At 36.2% G+C, this 23,034-nt stretch overlaps 1 protein-coding gene and 1 long non-coding RNA gene across 2 annotated transcripts in view; both read right to left on the minus strand.

The window, feature by feature from the left end:
- The window catches only part of ROCK2 (Rho associated coiled-coil containing protein kinase 2), a 206,317-nt gene that overhangs the window by 97,342 nt on the left and 85,941 nt on the right, over nt 1-23,034 (minus strand). Inside the window, exons 2-3 of the mRNA XM_077153221.1 lie at nt 9,013-9,094; nt 7,931-8,031 (exon numbers count right to left, since the gene is read on the minus strand). Coding sequence (XP_077009336.1) covers nt 7,931-8,031; nt 9,013-9,094 — 183 coding nt within the window. The remainder of the gene's footprint in view (nt 1-7,930; nt 8,032-9,012; nt 9,095-23,034) is intronic.
- The window catches only part of LOC143677359 (uncharacterized), a 93,198-nt gene continuing 85,723 nt past the window's right edge, over nt 15,560-23,034 (minus strand). The window contains exon 4 of the long non-coding RNA XR_013172524.1: nt 15,560-21,174. This is a non-coding gene — a long non-coding RNA (uncharacterized LOC143677359). The remainder of the gene's footprint in view (nt 21,175-23,034) is intronic.

Consider the following 23,034-nt stretch of genomic DNA (forward strand, 5'->3'; position numbering starts at 1 on the left):
AAAAGGCCTGAATTTCACTTTGATGGGACAGTTACTGATCTTTTCCTCCCCCATTAAATATGCATAATTAGATGGACAGTCAGATAATGATAGCTATTTATTATCACATTGTACAGAGTAATGCTTAATAGCATGGTTTTAGAGATGTCAATAAATCAGGGTTAAAATCCTAGCTATTTATCAACTATGTGGACAATTTACTCAACCCCTCTAAATTTCAGTAACTTCATCTATATAAGAATTTCATAAAGTTGTTGCCAAGATAAAGTTGGATTATGAATATAAGTACTTAATACACAGAACATGCTCAATGAAGATGTTAGCTTGTTCCGTTTTAAACAAATGCAACTAAGCACATTCAATTATGTACCCTTAATTGAGTTTCCTCTACATCACTAGTCTATGAGTACCTAAAGGACAAAAACTTTGTCCCTATTCAGATGTTTCCATTTGTTTAAGAGTGTTTGTTATATTCCTCATTTCTAACTATGAAAGTGGATGAATGCAAAAACATCATCTGTTATGAGTTGAATTGTGCCCCCCGCTCCCCCAAAAATAAGTTGAAATCCTAATTCCCAGTAGTTCTGAATGTGACTCTATTTAGAAATAGCACTATTACTGATAGAATTAGGCAAGTTAAAATGAGGTCATAATGGCCCATGTGACCGGTGTCCTGATAAGGGAAGAGGAAACACAGATAGATACAAGGGAGAATGCCATGTGACTGAGGCAGACTAAAGCCCAAGAATTGGCAGCAAGCTACCTACCAGAAGATTAGGAAAAGGCAAGGAAAGCTTCTATTCTTCCCTATTGATTTCTGATTTCTCACCTCCAGAACTGTGAGACATTTTTGTTGTTTTAAGCCATCCAGTTTGTGGTACTTTGTTACAGCAGCCCTACGAACTAAGATATCATCTGACTATTAAAAAAAAAAAGGAGATCAGATGAATAAAAGGTCAAAAAGTTAACAATGGTTCCCTCACAGCTGATGAATTCTTGGCGATTTTTATTCTATTTTTGTTTACTTATATTTTTTATAGCTAATGTGTATTCCTTTTTTTAATGGGAAAAAATTTTAAGTAGATGAGACATTCCTAAGTGTAACGAGAGACAAACATGGAAAATCCTAAAATGGACACAGATCTGGAATATTTGTGGATAAAAATTCTTGAAACCATTCTAACTAAAATGCCCCATTTGTAGCTTTTAACTTTATTTTTATCATCAAAAGTTACATTAGATTTTTTTTTAAATAAGAAGAGCCGCATTTTAATTCTGCCCTGAATACTGTCACTGAGAGCCTATACCCACTCAGCACACCAGATGCACAGGAGACGATCTGGCCATAGGGATCAGGAAGGGTTGTAATCAATTCACTTCAATGAAAACTTTCTATGTTCGAGGATCTGTGTCATAAACGAGATAGAAAGACAAGAAAATCCAAGCCAAGATAAAGACTGAGATGGTATAAGCTAGGAATGCCTAGAGCATACAATGATAATGACAAAATGTACAAATTAAAAAATGTTTTTACATGAGGAAGAACAAAAGAATGTCAATATTGCAAGGTGTTGAAAACAGATGGTAATTTATATTTTAAAACTTTAATCTATATGTGAGACTAAAGCAAAAAATGTTTATTTGGTACAAAATTTATATTTTAACTAGTGCATCTCCTAATACAACTTATATGGACAGTTTAATTGAACATTGTAAGTACATGGAACCTTGAGTAGGGCAGGAGATTTTGTAGGTTTGTCCAGAATGATGCCCCAATAAATCCCAAAGTGATCTGAACAGTGGATAAAAAAGTATTTGCAAAGTTCCCTTGGGAGAATCGAGAGAAAGAGGGAAAATTCAACTTCCCTATTTGGCAAAGGCCTAATACTCTCGCAAGCAGTGAGGACAACAAAATCAGCAGGCCGAACCCTCAATCTTGGGGTTTGTTCATATGAAACTTATCCCCACAAAGGATAGGCTAAGCCTACTTAAAATTAGGCCTACGAGTCACCCCCAGAGAACCTCATTTGTTGCTCAGATGTGGCCTATCTGTCAGCCAACATGGTAAGCAAACTCACTGCCCTCCCCCTCTCCACACAGGACATGACTCCCAGGGGTATAAACCTCCCTGGCAACGTGGGACAGAAATCCTAGAATGACGCAGGACTCGGCATCAAGGGATTAAGAAAACCTTCTTGACTGAAAGGCAAAAGAGAGAAATGAGGCAAAATAAAGTGCCAGTGGCTGAGAGATTTCAAACAGAGTCGAGAGGTTATCCTGGAGGTTATTCTTATGCATTATATAGATAATCCCTTTTTAGTTTAAGGTGTATTAGAGAGGTTAGAGGGAAGTGTCTGAAACTGTAGAGCTGTGTTCCAGTAGCCATGTTTCTTTAAGATAATTGTATAATGATATAGCTTTTGCAAAGTGACTGTGTGATTGTGCAAACCTTGTGTCTGATGCTCCTTTTATCTACAGTATGGACAGATGAGCAAAAAATATGGATTAAGAATAAATATATAATAGGCGGAACAAATGTTAAAATAAATTGGGTAGTGGTCAATGAGAAGGAGGGGTAAGGGGTATGGTATGTATGAGTTTTTTCTTTTTATTTCTTTTTCTGGAGTGATGTAAATGTTCTGAGAAATGACCATGGTGATGAATATACAACTATGTGATGACACTGTGAGCCACTGAATGCACATCAAGTATGAAAGATTCATATGTTAAGAATGTTCACGTTGTATGTTGATTGGTTTTATTAATAAAAATTAAAAAAAAAAAGAGTGTCTGTTTTGGGTGATAAAAAGTTAAAAAAAAAGAAAGAAAAGAAAAGAAAAATTCAAGCCCAGATATGATCTGGCTGCACACACACATATTCACTACCAATGTCCAGGGTTGAATTTTCAAATGGCTGTATAGTGAGGCTTTCCCTTTTTTCCTTATTTCTTTATAGATATTCCTCCTAAACTGTATACTTGACTAAAAAAAAAAAATTTCAAGATATGGGCGAACTATTTTCAGACAAGCAGCTATGAACCCTTGATGGGAACATCAAAGGTATTCTCAAGACAGTTCCTGCCCTCAAAATTTTACTCTATAAAAGGAAGATTCAAAGAACTGTACAAATGAACTGTAGCACAAGGCATATTATGGTAAATTATACAATTATAATTAAAGGATGCAGAGAAGAGATCACACTCGGAAGGTAGAAAGGAAAGTAAAATGAATTAGGAAAGTTTCCTGGGAATGCTGTTATTTAAAATAAGCACTAAGAGACAGAGAGTTAAACTACATGACCAAAGAAACAGACAGTAAAACTAAGGGCTTGCTCTGAAATGAGTAGCCTGCCTAGAATGAATAACATGGTGAAGATAAGAGTTACAAAGATAAAATTGGTGGCATCTTAACAGGGGGTCCATAAGGCCAAAATGAAGATTTTAAAATTCATTTTGTAGAGTATGTAAATATTGAATGCAAAGAACAAAATGAATGTATTCAGTTAATTTGGCAGTAGTTTGTATTAGGTATATCAGAACTACGACTTTCCATTCTGTATCTGTCTCAATATAGAGGTAAGAAAATAAAGAAGGAACAAAATATATATGTAAGAAAAGCCTCACAGTTAATTCTGCTTCCTTCACATGAGGGATGGGGAGGGTGTGGGTGAGTGAGAGTGGTGTGTGAGAATGTAGCATATTAAATAAGTTGGAAAAATAGTCTGTCAAACAGTAATGTGGGTCCAGCTAAGCTTGAGTAGCAAGAATTTGCAGAAGACGTATTAAGCACGGCTTTGATATTTTCTCTATCAACATTCAGCAGTCCAAGATCAGTAGTAACAATGATGAAACATTTGTCAGCAGAAGTGGAAAACAGAGCAGAACACAAAGAAGGTGCTAGATGTGCTAGATACATGAATGGGGAGTGAAAAGGTGACTTGGTTGAAGGTGCTGGTGGCAAACATTGAAAAAAATTGAAGAGACTGGAGAAATATTCTGATGGCAGAAAAAGCAGGATTAATAAAATAACTATAAGGGAAATGGGATATCAATGATGACTCCTAATTTTTTTACTTGAGCAACTGTGTAGATGCTAGAGTCATTTACTAAGATAGGGTAGATAAGCGAAGAAGATGTGTGGAGGAAGAGCACATACAGAGAATATCAGTCTATTTCATATAAGTCTTAAATGTCTATGACACGCCTCAATGGAAATGTCAAACAAGTCATTATAAATACGAGTTTGAATGTACAGAGTTCTAAGCAGGAGCTACAAAATTGAGACCTGACATCATATAAATTATATTTAAAGTCACTGGAATTCATGAGCTTACCTTGGAAGAAAATGCAGATAAAAGAAACAAGAATCTAGTCTTTAGGAAACAGTATTTAGAGGTTGGGTGGAAAGGAAGGAAATTGAAAAGAGCCTATAAAGTAGGGGGAAATGGCATTTCAAGAAAGGAGAAAGAAGTGAGTATTGCTAAGAGCTTGAGTAAGATGAGGGTATTAATTGACATAGAAACATGGCTATGACCACACATAAAGAGAATGGACTCTGGGGTCCTCTAAGTACAAATCTCAGTTCAATCACTTATTACCGTTGTGAACTTTGGCTAGTTATTTATCCTTTCTACCAAATTTCCTCAACTGTAAAGTAGACAAAATTATCATCAATACCACCTACCTAGAAGGAATGCTGTGAAGATTAGTACTATATACAGATTGCTCAGAACCAACTGTTGAGATTACCATTAAAGTACAGTCTAGTCTTTATTGTTACGTTAAAAAACACAAGTTAGAAAATCATGTGTATCATATGATCCCCTAATACAAATATTTATAAAATATACACATACATACTGTTAGAAACAGAAAAGTTGGAAAGCCTATATATCAAAATAATAACAGTAGTTATCACTCAGTGACAGGGCTGCAGGTGATTTTTAAAAGGTTAATATTGGTTTCTTTTCTCAATATTCTACTATGAACATTGTGCTGGTTTGAAAGTATTACGTACTGTAGAAAAGACATGTTTAATCCTGATTCAGTCTTGTGGGAGAACCTTTTCTTTTAATCCTGATTCAATATTACATGTAGAAGCTTTTAATTAGATTATTTCCAAAGAGATGGGGGCAAATATGGGTGTGACCTTTGATTAGGTGGAAATGTGACTCAACCCATTCCTGGTGGGTCTGGTTTGGTTTACTGGACTCCTTTAAAAAAAAAGAAACATTTTGGAGAGAGGCAGGACAGAGAGAGCCAACAAAAACTTCAGAGCAGATTTGACAGAAACGACAGAAGCCTCAAAGCCGACAGAAACTTCACAGAAGAGCTGATGCAGATGCAGACACATGGAGAACAGAGACGCAGATGTTTGGAGATGCTTGGAGCCTGGTAGACATTGCCATGAGATGTTAAGCAAGCCAGAACCTGCAGAGAGTCAAGGGAAGCCAAGAGATAAAAGCTAGCCCAAGAGAAGCAAAGTAAGGAACCCCCACGGGAACAGAGGCTGAAAGTAGCACAGCCCAGTAGCAAGCGACCAGCAGATGTCAGCACTGTGACTACCAAGCAGACAGAGCTGTCCCCTACCCATTGGCCTTTCTTGAGTGAAGGTAACCACTTGTTGGTGCCTTAATTTGGATATTTTCAAAGGCTCAGAACTGTAAACTTGTAACTTATTAAATTTCCCTTTTTAAAAGCCATTCCAGTTCTGATATATTGCATTCTGGCAGCTTGCATACTAACACACTCCCCAATTTGAATGAGGCACATACTTCCATTATTTTCTCCCATAGCATCCAGACCTTACCTTCATGTTATTTATCATAATCTGAAATTATAATTTTACTTGTTTAATGTCTGTCTTTTCCTTAAGAACATTGCTTTCAGAAGATAAACTATGTTACTATATCCTTAGAGGCTAGCACTACTCCTGAAACATGAAAAACTTGGATTAAATATTTCACAGGTGAATGGATAAACGACCCACTGTTAATTGTATCTCTGAAATACATTGTTAATTGTCTGACAATAACTGCTAACATTTATTGAGAATTTTATTACTATGTTTCAGAGACTATCCCAAGTGCCTTATTTCTCAGAGGACCCCTATGAAACATAAATGCTATTGCTATCTTCATTTAACAGGTAAGAAACTGAGGCATAGATTACTATACAATAAGCTAAACCATGGACAACAGCTAATACTACAATTACAAAAATGTGCTTTCATCAATTGCAACAAATTTCCATTGCAATAATAAAGCAGTATATGGGAATACTGTATTTTATGCTTGATTTTTCTGTAAACCCACAATTCTCTAATGGAGGGAGGGGAGAAACAAAGAAAAGGCTGTGAAAGAATCACTTGGACTTCTCCACTATCTTAATTTCATTCTGCTCTTTTTTAAAAGTCCCTGCTTAAGACAACAAACCAACTAAAGCCAAAACAAGCATGCTGGAAGCTCTTGGGTCATCAGATTAATAGAATGTTAACATATTTTTCATTTTTAAAAACACATGACTTTTTTCCTGCATGTTTTGTTACCAAAACTAATTTTGGGACAAAAAATTAACAGCGAAAATAGAAGCTTTCTGTGTCTATATATTCTCCTTTTTTCTCTGTTCCTTTCCTTTAAATTACTGAATTTTAATTATTAGACTTTTAATTTAAAGCAGGAAAATGACCGTCCTGCCACAAAAACATAAGTCACAGTCTGTCATATTTCCTTCCAAAGCTACAACTTCAAATTCCAGTCTCTCTTCTATAACTACACTGAATCCTAAGTATGCAGAAACTATCTACCTGTTTCAAATACATGAATTTATATATTAAATCGTAACAGTTAACATCTTAGCATTATAACCAGGTGCATTTATTTTGTTATTTCACTAAATTCCCAGTAACAACCCCCATGAGATACGGGGTTATCTCATTATTAACTGCACATTATCTTTTAGTTAGAAAATGGTAGAACTAGGATTCATCTACTCTGTATTATCCCCTATCTTATAGGATCTTTCATAACTCAGAAGTCATGTACTCTAATCGCCCATCCTCAACACTGAGAGCATTATAAATCTAACCACAGGAGTTTCAACACTTCTACTGACTAAAACAAAACAAAGAACAAAAACAAACTTCATTAATTTTCCAAGGCACTGTTTTCCTCAACTCAACTTCAAATTAACCTCAATTCCTTCAGCCATTGCTATCGTTTCAAGTCCCCTGAGCACTCTATCTGTTGAGTACACTTTATTTATGTCCATTTAAAATAGGGCAACAAGACACCTACAATGAATAAAATATTCCAGGCATGTCCATCATCTTAGAAACTACATTAAAGTAACCCAAAATTTCTTTACTATTTTGGGGAGCCACCTCACTCTTGCATGGTTTACATCCAAGGAAAACTGTTCTTTTATTCACGCATTACCATTAAGCAATCTAAGCCTTGAGTTCTTCAGATATAAGCATAGGTTATTTATTCTAATTAAATTTCACTACTTCTATCCACCCAATGACCTTTCCGGTTGATAGCTTTCTGGATTTTGGCAAAATCTTCATTGTACTTTACATTTAAATCATTTTAAAAATTATTCAACATGCCACCACTGCCTCACACAAGTCATTAATAACATGTTTAGCAGAAAACCCTGAAACCTGTCCCTGGTGAATCTCTGTCAAAGATACTATTCACACCTTATCACAGCCTCCTTTGAACACAGCTACTATTTATAGCCAAATTCTCTCACTTTCTAGATGAAGATGCTCAGGCTCCCAGAGATGGCATAATGACCAAGTTCATAAAGCTAACTTCCGGCATGATTGGGCATAGAAATTAGATCTACTTAGCTGCCTTTAATATTGTTTTATAAAACCATGATATGCCAAAAAAGTAATAAAAAGAACAAAACAAATACTTTCTTACCAACTGGACTTCACCAAAAGCACCTCTTCCAATGACCTTTACAACATCATAGTCTTCTGCCTTCATCTGTAGACCTCTGATTTTTTTTACAATCTTCTCATCTACAATAAAAAGATTGCTGTATTTGAAATACCAATCATATTTACTAAAATATTTTTAAATAATCAACATATTTAAACATAGTTTTATTTCAAGAAACTGGATTTAGTTTTCAGCTAACCTGTCAGTTTTTAATAACTGCTGTTTAAAAATCTTAAGATACTTTACATCAAAGAACCAAAAACCTCTATGGCTTATTAATGCATATAAACAAACACTGCTGACTACCAAAAAGTAGCAGGAAGCTACTCTGTTTCTGATATGTTGCTTGGCTAGTTAAATGACAGCTGACACAGTGATGACCCAAGCGATCCTGTTGTACGTTCCGAATCATGTCACAAAGTTTACATTATTTCCAGAGCTAAGCTTAGTGAATTTTAACAGCTCATTCTTTCAATAAAACATAACCACATATTACATATATGGTAACTATAGATAAGACTGTTTAATTTAGGAAAATACTCTAACTTCCAATGATTCTAAATTAAAGATTTTATTTGATATACAGTATATCACACTGGCATTGGGAATTTCCAGCTCTTAGAATTAAACTCCATTTACTCCTTCATTGGGTCACTAATACTGCAAACATTTAAGAAAGGTTTCCATTAACATGGAAATAATCATTATTAAATTAGTTTTCATTAATTGCACTGAAATGTGCACATTCACACGAACATCAAGTAACGTCTTAGAGCTGCCAATATTAATAGGAACTTCTCCTGGAACTGACATACATAACCTGTCATGAAATAGCTAAAAATTCTTAATAATTCATATAAAATTTTGAACTTTACCTACTTTACATATGCAACTCATTCCCTTTGAAAATAAAGAATAGTAATCTTTACATAAACTGCAAACTAAAGCAAATTGAATTTAATAAGTTATGAACTATAGTAATATTAATCAATATGTAAGTAAAACAATCTTGTGTCAAAAATACAGCTATGGATCAGCTATGAAGTTTAAACATAACTTACATCTATTTAAGAAATTATCTATATTCTTGTTTTTCCTCAAGGCAGGAAAATCCAAATCAAGGACCAAGGAATTCAAGCTATCCTGTTTAACAAAAAAACAGAAAGAAGAAAAAGAAAGTTGTTACAATTTCTAAAGCATTTTTTAAAAAGTGCTTTGAATGTTATCTATGTAGTTCTCACTGAATAAATACCAATCCACTTTGACTTACTGCCATATCTAGCAGCTTTAACTAGTTTTCCAACCTCTGTCAGGGCATATTAGGACTGATCTTCTCAAGTTTCATATTCTTGTTCACCTCTGGTACTACTAGAAGCTCAAGATGTCATCACAAGGGGATTACCCCTATATTACCTGCCACCCTCAATTTTCCCGATTGTTCAATATATTCTCGAACTCAGTGGTTAATAAGATAAATTATCCGAATCTGAGAAGTTCTCTTCTACAACCTGCCTTAATTGAAACCTGGCAACTCTCTGGTGACATTACATTCTCCTGTAACTCTCTTGAATGTAAGCTTCATTGGCTTTTTTTTTTTCCTCCTCTCAACTCACATATTTCAGGTGTTGAGGGTAGGACCAACCAATACCCTCTTTGGCCACATAATTCTACTTCTAAGTAATTTTCCTCCCTCCTCCCTCAAAGTCATTTTCACAAGCATTCCTTGTTGCTATCATCTATTGAAATCCTAAGCATTCCTCTGCCACTTCAGGATGACTTCATGATCCTTTCCCACCGTTACCTGGACCATCATTCCTAAGGAAGAAACTAGAAGAGTGGTTAAGATAATGTGGCTCAAACCCTGGTTCCGTTCATACTGACCTGAACAAGTTATTTAACCTTTCTCTGCCACCTTTCCCCTCTGTAAAAAGGGATATATTATAATATTACTGACCACACTGAGTTACTGAGAGGAATAAATAAATGAATTCAAATAAACACTTCAGACTGCCCTATTTTGAGAGGCATAAACATTCACGAGGATGATATAGATGAGCAATTTTTATGTCCCCAATATCTTAGCCTCTCAACTGTTCAATCTCATTCCTTCCAAAACCTGTGTACTCCAGCAGTGAAATGTATTAAAACAGAGAAAACCTACAACATGACAACTGATTTCACTCTAAATTTAGGCTACAGATCTTAAGTGAATATTCAACTTTCACTGGCAATAGTATACATCTCTAATACATGTTCACTTTCCCAGGTTCAAAAAACAGTATTTCCTTCCCCCTGCTGTCTCTCTCTCTCTCTCTCTCTCTTCCTCACTCTCACACACACACACACACATAACTCGCACATAGCTACTCATCCTGTGTTATGCTTCATTGAGAAAAAAGAAACGGGAACTATCTTCATTTTCCCACTCCAACACTGCCAGTTCACCCACACCTCTACTCAGTGCTTTTCTACCTCTATAACTATGGCTTAAATATCTTTGTCCTATCAAAGATAAATCCCCCACACATATATGATTTAAAAAATTATTTTCTTTCTTAATAAATGGTAGCACACAATGGGGAAAGAAAAAAAGGTAACTATCACAAATGTTCTGGACTCTATTCCCTCTCACCTACTCAAATATTTCACCCCTACAATGATGTCACTGAGAAGACAGACTCACTGCAATATAAGGTAACGTCACCATTCCATTCACTCAGAGGCCAAGTTTGGAGTCATCCTTAACTTCTTTCCTTCACAATCTACTTTTAAGGCTTCAGTTTATCTTGTCAGTTTTATCTTTGAAATTATTTCAAAAACTTCTCACTTAATCACCTGCCATCACCATAACAGTAGTCAGGGACACCACCCACATTATTACAAGATCTTCCTAACTGGTATCTGGCTTTCACCTTCACCCATTTCAAGTCGATTCTCAGTACAGCAAAGAAAGTGATTCTACAAGCCAGATCTTCTAACCTCTCTCTTCAAAACCTTCCAATGGGATGGGCCACAGTGGCTCAGCAGGTAGAGTTCTCGCTTGCTGTGCTGGAGACCCAGGTTTGATTTCCAGTGCCTGCCTATGCAAAAAAAAAAAAAAAAAAAAAAAAAAACCTTCTAATGGCCCCTATGTTCACTCTAAGTAGAAGCCAAAATCTTTAAAATGCCTAGAAGGGTTCTACAATTCCAGTACCTCTCTAATCTCACCTCTTACTATCCTCCCCACAACTTGCTCACTAAGCTTGAGCTAAAGTGGCTTTCTTTTCCTCGATGTTCCTCAAACCTCTGAGCACATTCCCCAAGCTCTTGTACTTCCTTCAAGTCTTTACTCAAATTTCACATTCTCAGGTAGCCTTCTTTATCCACACTTTTTTTTTTAACAATATGAACATTCTTTTTCTCATCACATTGTTGTATATTTATTATCATGATCATTTCTTAGAACATTGCATCAATTCAGAAAAAGAAATAAAAAGAAAACAGAAACATTAATACATACCATACTCTTTACCCCTCCCCTTTCACTGATCACTAGCATTTCAATCCACTAAATTTATTTTAAAATTTGTTCCCCTTATTATTTAAACTGCAATTACCACCACTCTCTCTCCCAACCAGCACTCCATCCCTTGACCTGTCTTTCTTGCTTTATTTTTGTCCAATGCAGAATTATCTCCTTTTAACCTACTATACAGTTAGGATGACTACACTTCCTGGTTTGCCTGGGACAGTTTCAGCTCACCACTGCTGTCTTGATGTAATTATTAACACTTCCTTTCACTTTCAAAAGTATCTCAATTCACCATATGTCCACATAAACACTCATACATACAAGTGTTCACACAGCAATATTCACAACAGCCAAAAACTGGAACCACATAAATGTCCCTTGACTGAAAAATGAAGACACAAAATGTGCTTCATCCATAAAATGGAAGCTTGGCAACAAAAAGGAATGAAGTACTGACACATACTACAACATGGATGATCCTCAAAAAGATTATGCTAAGGAAAAAAACAGTCACAAAAGGCCATATATTGTATGTAGGTAATGTCCAGGACAGGCAAGTTTATAGAGACAGAAAACAGGGTAGTGGTTGCTGGGGTTGGGTTGAGGGTGTGGCTAGTGACTGCTAAGGGTGCAAGGTTTCTTTCGGGGGCTGATAAAATCTTCTAAAATTAGATAATGGTGATGGATGCACAACTCTAAATACACTAAAAACCACTGAATTGTACACTTTAAATGGAGGAGGAGATCTCAGCTAAGCGGTTTTTCAAAAACTGCCCCCATTCAAATGATTAAATTATATGGTCATTCTATTTAGTTTACTTATTCTGTAAACTCTGGGTAAGCTCCATTATTCTTCCCTGATATATCTCCAGAACCTAAAATACTGCCAAACATGTTCTAGACTCTCAATAAATACATGCTAATTGAATGAATTCTTTCTTTTTTTTCCAGCATCAAGTTGTCTGGAAAGCATGTATATAGGCAGTCCTCCCCTTGCACAGCTCCAACAGTCAGAAATTTGTTGCCATAATTTACTTATATAACACAGTCCCCCAACAACATAGTTCAATTTTCAGTTACTGTTATGTTAACCATAATCATATAAAATACAAACTTTGTTGTTTTAACTCACTCACAGTATAACCTAGTTCACTGCTTTGAAAATAACTGAGTCAATAAAATCTTTCCTTAAGAAATGAACAAACAGCTCCTTGCAATGGTATCAGCTGCCAATGGTTTTTTTTTTTGCATGGGCAGGCACAGGAAATCAAACCCGGGTCTCCAGCATAGCAGGCCAAGAACTCTGCTGATGCGCTACCATGGCCCACCCTCAATGGATCTTAATACCTTTGAAATCATCAGCTTTCTCATCTCAGAATCCAAAGGCTAAGCACACAGTTCACTTCTGACACATACAGTTACTGAAAAGAAGAACTGTATGTTCAGTTTCTCTTCCCCAAGATACTAACTTCATGAAGTCAGGTGGCTTTTATTTAGATTTGCTCATCACTGTTATCTCTATGGTCAGTTGGAGTGTCAGGAATATTGCAGGCCCTCAATAAATATAACTGAAAAAAATGAACAATTTACAGCAAGATATTCTCAGATCTTTCGTGTTCCACTAAAACCTTCTAACAAAAATTATATTTATGAACCATCACAAATTATTTATCTGCATTAAATAATCCTTGGTCACCTAAAAATAGGAAAATACAACTTCAGTAAAATCCTGTATTAATACACCTGTGATAATGTGGTAGCTATAATGTAATTAGTGATTCCCAGATTAATTTTGCCCCCATTTGCCCCACTTAACCCTACATTTAACAGAACTGAATTTCTTGAACTCCCACACAAGAGCATTAGTGTGGGGCTTTATCAGGTTCCTTAAAATGAAAGACCTAGTTAAAAAGAAATGCAATATTGATATGTTGATTCTAATGAACTATGTACATAGTGTGAACTTTGTAGAGCAGATTCATAAATTCATAATCCTCACGCATTCAAGTTTTTATTTGATCAAGTTGTTCAAATGAGCTATACAGATAGATTGAGTTACATTGTTTTCTACAGAAAATTTCAGTTTCAGACAAAATAAAACTTTCTTCCTTTGGTCTCAAAGGGTATGTGTGGTTCTAAAATACAGACACTGTCTTTTTTATCCCTGTGTTCTGAATTACTTTAACCCCAACTTGCTCAGCTTCATTCTTATCTCGAATATCAGGTTATATATATCAGGTTATATATATATTGTTATATATATACAATAGCATCTCAAAATCCAGAAATAATAAACCCCACTCCAGACTTAATATGTCTGCTCTAAAAGGCAACAATTTAGGCCCCTGCTTCCTTATAAGCATTTTCTAAAGGTGACCATACCATGCTTGTTCTTTTGTTCCTGGCTTATTTGCCTCACCAAATGTCCCACATGTACATTCATATCGTTGCATGCCTTACAACTTTGTTCCTTTTTGTACCAGCATAACCTTCATTCATAATAATACACCATCATTCACCAATCTACTTCTCAGTCAGGGAGCCTCAGAATAAGAAAGAGGTTCTTTAATTCTGTATAGATTCTATATAGATTATTGTAATGCCTGGATATATCCTAGATATATTAGGCAGATAATCAAAAAGTATTGGCAAAGTCCCTTGAGAGATGGGAGAAAGAATATGGAACTATTAAACCTTACCATCAGGGAATCCCCTGATACTGTGTCAAACTTTAGGGACACCCATTACACCATGCCCTATATCAGGAGGCTTACGGAGCTTGTATAGGTGGCTGAGAAGCTTAGACTACCTATAGGCATGCCTAAGAGTTACTTCTGAAGGACCTCTTTTGTTGCTCACACATGGCCTCACTCTCTCTAAGCCCAACTCTGCAAGTGAAATCATTACCAACACCCCTACATGGAACATGACATCCAGGGGTGATGGCAACATGGGAAATGACTCCCAGGGATGAATCCAGACTTGGCACCGTGGGATCAATAATTCCATCCTGACCAAAAGAGGGGAAAGAAGTGTAATTAATAAAGTATGAGTGGCAGAGAGAGTTCAAATAGAGTCAAGAGGCTACTCTCAAGGTTGCTCTTATGCAAGCTTCAGTTAGACCTTGCTACCTAAAACCTGCAAAACCCCAACCAGGACCATTCCAGCCAATCCTAAAGAACACCTAGGACAATATATAAGATTCCACAAGGGTTCCATGCACTACACACTTTCCAGAAACCTACAACCTTCAGATGGGTCCCTGGTTCAGATAAGTCCTGAAACCTAGAGCACCTAGCCTCTCCAGAACATCAGATACTTCCATCTCCCTACCCCATATTACTGAAAGATCCTATGAAAAAGTTATGTGGCCATAGAACAAACACCCCTAAAGAAAGGGATGGAAAGATCAAAGGTGGTGGTGGAGTTACACAGTGAAGACAAGATTTAACAAATGAATATGAATGCTGAATCATTAACTTGGTATCTCTCTTAATCTCCAGTACCTTACAGCAGCTAGAAGTAAAAATCTAAAATTATGGAATTGCAACCCATGTCAAACTCTGAAATATGTTCTACAACTAACTGTGGTTCTGGGCTTTGAAATTTATTGCTTTTTTGTATATATGTTATCTTTTCACAAAAAAAAGAAGGAAAAAAGTCAATTGTGATGATAAAAAAAATATTTAAGCCTTTCAGCCTCCTATATTCTGGAGTAGCTAGAAGGAAAAATCTGAGAGGATCCTATGGTAGCCCATGACAAACTTTGGGATCTGTCCTATAACTACTTGTCGAAGAGTGCTTTGAAAACTGGCTTCTTTATTTCTTTGCTCTACTATTTTGCTTTGTTGTACTACAAAAAAAAATTTTTTTTAAAAACACTAAACTACTCTTCATACTTTGAATTTTCATTCATTAAAAAACAAGTCAACACTTCTATAAACTTATTCTTTAATAACCGAAAAGGTCAAAGGCGTCAGGCTAAGCTATAAATATTTTTATTACAATTAACATTATTTATATTCCACTGATGACATTAATTCATACTCATATTACAACCTCAATTCTCCTAAATTGAAAGAAAAAAGTTCATTAAAAAATCTAACTTTCTGTCAAGTCCTTACTTATTAATTCACATTCTGAAACACCACATCCCTCCCCACCCCTGCTATCCACCAACGATTCCTTTCCCAGTACAGTTGAATTGCTTTTCAGGATTTCAGCACTTGGCATACTGTATTTTTTTTTTTTGTATGCTATATGGCAGGGTGATATTTCACTATTTTTTCATGTGAGTAGCCTGTTATTGCAGTACCATTTGTTGAATTTTGTTTGTTTGTCTGTTTTTTGGGAAGTGCATGGACGGAGAATTGAACCGGGTCTCCCACAAGGCAGGTATGAAGATCAGGTTCATGTGTCAACTCGGCCAGGTGGTGGTGCCCAGTTGGCTGGCCTGTCTGTTGCTGTGCGGACATTTCATGGACTTAAATCATGACCAAATTGGCTACATCTACCACTGAGGGCATTTGAAGGGGAATGTCTTCCGCAATGAGTGACACTTAATCTAATTACCAGAAAGCTGTTGAGGAAGATGCAGAAAAGACAATCACTCTTCCTACTTCAGCCAGCCATCCTCTCCTGATGTCGTTGAGGACCTTCACTGCTTGTGGCCTGCCGTACAAATCTTGGACTCTTACATCCCCACAGTTGCTCAGCCAGCCTCTCCTGAGAGTTCACTGAGGACCTTTATTGGAGCTGGCAGCTCATGGCCTGCCCTACAGATCTTAGGCTCTTATATTCCCATGGTTGCGTTAAGCAGTTTTATAAGTTTTATATTCACAGATATCTTCTGCTGATTCTGTTTCTCTAGGGAATTCTAGTGAATACAGCAGACAAGAATTCTACCACTGAACTACTGCTGCACCCCACATACTGAACTATTTTTAAACACCAAAATAAAAAGATAGCTTCTTGGTATAATTTTGCTGTTTCAGTAAGTTAAATGTAAAATCAGAATCATTTACATTTTTTAGATGAATCCAGGGTTATATTCTGTATTAAAATTTCAAAGAAAGCTAAATTTACTGTGAAAGGCTTCTTCTATAGTTCCTTAACCTCTATACAAAGAAGAAATTAACAATAACAAGGCAAAACCTTTTATTACAATAATAATAATTCTTCTCCTTGTTCAGAAACTTTCCAAACAAATGTAACAGGAACACTTCAATACTGAAATGATCAAAGTAACTCTCCATTAGAATCTCCATTATACATAATGAAGGAAAAAGAAACCTTTCTTTGAAACAAAAACCACAGCCTGACAGCAATAAAAGACTGAATCATTGCTTCCCCCACCCTCCCAAAGTTATCACAAAGAGATAGGATTGCATGATGACTAAATAATTTGGAAAAAAATCTGGATATACCTTATAACTATTTTTCCATATTACTCTCCACTAGTATAGAGTCAGACAGCTTTTGCAGCAGTTGGAAAATGTAAACACACTTGCATGCAACTCAACAATAACTATTTTGTTTTTAAAACTGCTTTTCAAAGATCAAATACTCTTTCAATTCTATATTACTAAGTTTTCATTTTTATGTAATGTTTATTTTTAGTGATACTATAATATTTAATCTGTTAATAACTTACACAAGAATGATGATGTAGGTATAATACTTAGCTGGTTTATCCAGGATAGTGTGATGCTCCAATAAGTCCCAGAGTGATCTGGACAGCGAACAAAGAAATATTTGCAAAGTCTCCTTGGGGGAATGGGGAAAAAGGAGGAAATACTCAACTTCCCCATTTGGAGAATTTCTAATATTCTCACAAGCAGTAGGGACAACCAAATCAATAGGCCAAAATCTCGATCTTGGGGTTTGCCCCTGTGAAACTTATCCCTGCAAAGGATAGGCTAAGCCTACTTAAAATTAGGCCTAAGAGTCATCCCCACAGAACCTCTTTCGTTGCTCAGATATGGCCTCTCTAAGTTGACCTGGGGCAAGTAAATTCACTGCCTTCACCACCCCGTATATGGGACATGACTCCCAGGGTGTAAATCTCCCTGGTAATGTGGGACAGAAATCCTGGGATGAGCCAGGACCTGGCATCAGGGGACTGAGAAACCTTCTTGACCAAAAGGGGGGAAGAGAGAAATGAGACAAAATAAAGTGTCAGTGGCTGAGAGATTTCAAACACTCAAGAGGTTATCCTGGAGTTTAATCTTACATATTATAAAGATATACCCTTTTCAGTTTATACTAAACACTGGAGTGACGAGAGGAAAGTATCTGAAACTGTACAATTGTGTTCCAGTTGCCTTGTTTATTGAAGATGATTATATTATATAATGATACAGCTTTTACAATGTGACTATGTGATTGCGAAAACCTGGTGTCTGATGCTCCTTTTATCCAGGGTATGGACAGATGAGTTAAAAATAAGGATAAAAAATAAATAATAGGGAAAACAAAGGCTAAAAATAAGTTGAGTAGGCTGAAATACTAGTGATCGATGAGAAGGAGGGGTAAAGGGTATGGTGTGCACGTGTTTTTTCTTTTTTCTTTTGCTGGAGTGATGCAAATGTTAAAAAAAAATGATCATAGTGATGAATACACAACTACGTGATGAACTGTGAGCCACTGATTGTACACTACGTATGGAGTGTTTGCCAAGAATGTTTGTACGTTTTTACAAGAAAAATATTAAATGATAATGATATATATCATTCATAGGTAGTAATATATTTATAGTATACATTTTTATTTCAGGTTTTATGTTTAATACATTTTTAAATTATAAACTTTTTCTACCTAGTATCACTTTTGAAGAAATAAATCCTGAATTTAAAAATATACATATATTAGCATTTTCAGTATGTGAAATTAGTACTGAGATCCAGTCACTGGGCAAGCTGAGTTAGTTCAGGACTTTGGTAAAAGAGTGTATCTGTGACCTCCTTCGTTATGCAGTGTGGTAGTTAGGTTCAGGTGTCAACTTCACCAGGTGCCTAGTTCTGTTACTGTGGACTTGAACCATTAGCATGTGAAACTCATCTATGGCTGATTACATCTGCAGTTGGCTAAGGTGAATGTCTTCTGCAATGACTGATGTTTAATTTAAATAGGGGAAACTTAAAAGAGAGAGGTCAGAAGAGAGCTCAAGGCAGCACAGTCCAAGCAGTTCAGCATACCTCATCTTAGCACTCACAGCTCAGCCCAGATGTTTGGGAATGCAAAAAAGAAATCACCTCGGGGAAAGCTTTCAGAACCCAGACGCCAGGAGAGAAGGCCAGCAGACATCCTGTGCCTTCCCATGTAAGAGAGTTCCTCAGATTAAAGTTAGCTGCCTTTCCTCTGAACAGCTACAAGTTTTTAACTAAATAAATACCCTTTTATTAAAAGTCAATCCATCTCTGGTGTGTTGCCTTCTGGCAGCTTTGAAAGAAACATGCTGTTTCATATAAGTCTTAGGCAGTAAGATTTTTCTTTTCCAGAAGCTGTAACATCAGCTGTGATTTTTTTCTTAAAAAGTGATAGTAAAAATAAGAAAGTTAAAAAATAAAACTTAGCATTCAAGAAAAGCCTGCAATCAAAAGGCCGAAGCAGTGAAGAAAAGTAACACTATTTGCCCCTTTCCTCACTTCCCATTGCATAGAAATAAGAGAGTATTTGAAAGTCATAGTCCCACTAAAATATATCAAAACCAACACCACCACAAATAGCCAAGGACCAGAAAAAAATGTCAAACAATGAGTAGGCCCTAAAGTCAGTCACAAAGATATGGATACATCAAGTTGGTGACTGTAAACCCCTGCAAGTTCTCCAAAGAAGGCAAGCACAAAATCAAAGAGGCATGAACTGACATCAATGACATTTTCAAAAGAATAAAAACGTCATATTCAAGAAATGCTTCTAACCTAAATCCAAAATAACGAATAAAATTTAACAGTAGGCTAATTTCTCCAGCAACTCAGCTGAGAAGGACAAAGCGGCAAGGACGTTCAACTCACCAGCCATGGCAGTAAGGCAGACACAGCTCACCTGTTTTGCCTTCAATTAGCCTGTGAAAAGTGAGCACCAGAAGAAAGCAGAAAGTGTTATCCTACCATGTTTTTTGAATAAACATTTATAAGCCAACATCCAATTTCTCTTAATGTAATTATTATGAAAATAACAAAACACATAATAGCTTATTTTTCTAACTTTTCCTGAATATGAAAGCCTTTTATTGACTTCAGTTGTCAAAAAGGAATAAAGTATTGGATTTAATTTCATTTTCACTATACACTACTTTTAAATATCTAATTATTTTTAAATATCCAAACAGAATATCTCAAAAATAAATAAAATAAAAGGAAGGAAACGAGAAAAGTGAAATGCCTAAAAAGGGATAAGCAAAATGATGGAGATGCCCTCTCACAGGAATTTTAATTGTTAAAGGTGGCACAAATTGGAAGGACCACAGTGACTCAGCAGGCAGGAATGCTTGCCTGCGATGCCAGAGGACCCAGGTTCGATTCCGGGTGCCTGCCCATGTGGGAAAAAAAAAAAAACAGGTGGCACAAATTGCCATTAAGCTGAAAATTTTATAAATTTATAAGTCATATGCATATGTATCATCAGCTTATTAGCAACTTGAAGGTGACCAGTGATTTTTACAAGGGCTGTTTAAATTACAAATTTATTATTTCCAAGTCACTGCTCACCAACTCCTAAGTACCTCTGTTTTACTTTAATTACTGGACTTTTATTAAAAATTCCTCTTTCATTTAAGGTGTTACTGTGAGTTCACAATCCTAAATAATACCTAGCATTCGATATAGTCATAAATTATCTTCTACTTTACAGTCTACCAAACAAAAACTAAAATTATACAGTTCAATTTGGCATTTATTAATAATAAAAGGAACTCTTTTAAAAATTTTTTTATTAATTAAAAAAAATTACAAGAAACACAAACATTCCCAACACATACACTCAGCAATTCACAATATCATCACATAGTTGCATATTCATCATCATGATCGTTTCCCAGATCATTGCCATCAATTCAGAAAAAGAAATAAAAGGACAACAGAAAAAAAAAATTTTTACATACCATACCCCTTACCCCTCCCTTTCATTGCTCACTAGCATTTCAAACTAAATTTCTTTTAACATTTGTTCCCCCTATTATTTATTTTTATTTCATACGTTCTACTCATCTTTTGACAATGATAAAATATTTCATACGTTCTACTCATCTGTTGACAAGATAGATAAAAGGAGCATCAGACACAAGGTTTTCACAATCACACAGTCACACTGTGAAAGCTAAATCATTATACAATCATCATCAAGAAACATGGCTACTGGAACACAGCTCTACATTTTCAGGCAGTACCCTCCAGCCTCTCCATTACATCTTGGTTAACAAGGTGATATCTACTTAATGCATAAGAATAACCTCCAGGATAACCTCTCGACTCTGGAATCTCTCAGCCATTGTCACTTTGTCTCATTTCCCTCTTCCCCCTTTTGGTCAAGAAGTTTCTCTCAATCCCTTGATGCTGGGTCTCAGCTCATTTCAGAGTTTTTCTGAATCCCTTGATGCTAACTCTCAGTTCATTCTGGGATTTCTATCCCATGTTGCCAGGAAGGTCCACACCCCTGGGAGTCACGTCCCACGTAGACAGGGGGAGGGTGGTGAGTTTGCTTGTTGTGTTGGCTGGAAAGAGAGGCCACATCTGAGCAACAAAAGAGGTTCTCTTGGGGGTGACTCTTCGGCCTAATTTTAAGTAGGCTGGACCTATCCTTTGTGGGGTTAAGTTTCATATGAACAAACCCCAAGACTGGGGGCTCAGCCTATAGCTTTGGTTGCCCACATCGCTTGTGAGAATATCAAGAATTCAACTTGGGGAAGTTGAGTTTTCCCCTGTTCTCACCATTTCCCGAAGGGGACTTTGCAAATACTTTTCCACTCACTGATCAAATCACTCTGGGATTCATCAGGGCATCACCTGGACAAACCAACAAAATCTCATGTCCTATACAAAGTTCCACGTACTTAAGGTGTTCAATCAACTATCTATACAAGTTATATTAGGAGATGCACTAGTAAAAGTATAAATTTGTACCAAAAAAGCATTTTTTGCTTTAGTCTCACACATAAGTTGAAATTTTAAAATATTAATTCCCATCTATCTTTAGCACACTGCAGTAATGACATTTTGTTCTTCCTCATGCAAAAACATTTTTTAAATTTGCACAGTCACTATCATTATACACTCTAGGCATTCCTAGATTATACCATCTCAATCTTTATCGTCTATCTTTGTGTTTTCATTTATGCCCCAGCCCTCCTCCCTCTATCACTCTCATATGCAGCTTCATTCAGTGTTTTAAGATAATTGTATTACAGTTAGGTAATATTGTGCTGTCCATTTCTGAGTTTTTATATTCAGTCCTGTTGCACAATCTGTATCCCTTCAGCTCCAATTACCCAATATCTTACCCTATTTCTATCTCCTGATGGTCTCTGTTACCAACGAAATATTCCAAGTTTATTCACTAATGTCAGTTCATATCAGTGAGACCATACAGTATTTGTCCTTTTGTTTCTGGCTAATCACACTCAGTTTAATGTCCTTAAGGTCCATTCATGTTGTTACATACTTCATAACTTTATTCTATCTTACAGCTGCATAATATTCCATCCTATGTAAATGCCACAGTTTGTTTAGCCGACCATCTGTTGATGGACATTTGGCTGCTTCCATCGCTTGGTAATTGTAAATAATGCTGCTATAAACATTGGTGTGTAAATGTCCATTTGTGTCCTTGACCTCATGTCCTTTGAGTAGAGACAACGTATAGATGGGTCCTGTTTTTTAATCCATCCTGCCAGACTATGTCTTTTGATTGGAGAGTTTAATCCATTAACATTCAGTGTTATTACTACATGGGTAGTACTTTCTTCTATTATTTTGCCTTCTGGATTTTATCTGTCATATCTAATTTTCCTTCTTTCTACCTTTACTCATAGTCTTCCTTTCTACACTCTTCTCCACACCTCTCTCTTCTGTCTTCGTATCTGTCTCTAGTGCTTCCTTTAGTATTTCTTGCAGAGCTGGTCTCTTGGTCACAAATTCTCTCAGTGATTTTTTGTCTGAAAATGTTTTAATTTCCCTCTCATTTTTGAAGGACAATTTTGCTGGATATAGAATTCTTGGTTGGCAGTTTTTCTCTTTTAATAATTTAAATATATCATCCCACTGTCTTCTCGCCTCCATGGTTTCTGCTGAGAGATCTGAGCATAGTCTTATTGGGCTTCCCTTGTATGTGATGGATTGCTTTTCTCTTGCTGCTTTCAAGATTCTCTCTTTCTCTCTGATCTCTAACATTCTGATTAGTAAATGTCTTGGAGTACGTCTATTTGGATCTATTCTCTGTGGGGTACGCTGCACATCTTGGATCTGTAATTTTTAGTCTTTAATAAGAGTTCGGAAATTTTCAGTGATAATTTCCTCCATTAGTTTTTCTCCTCCTTTTCCCTTCTCTTCTCCTTCTGGGACACCCACAACATGTA

The sequence above is a fragment of the Tamandua tetradactyla genome, chromosome 3, assembly GCF_023851605.1.
Source record: "Tamandua tetradactyla isolate mTamTet1 chromosome 3, mTamTet1.pri, whole genome shotgun sequence".
NCBI classification, from domain to species: Eukaryota; Metazoa; Chordata; class Mammalia; order Pilosa; family Myrmecophagidae; genus Tamandua; species Tamandua tetradactyla.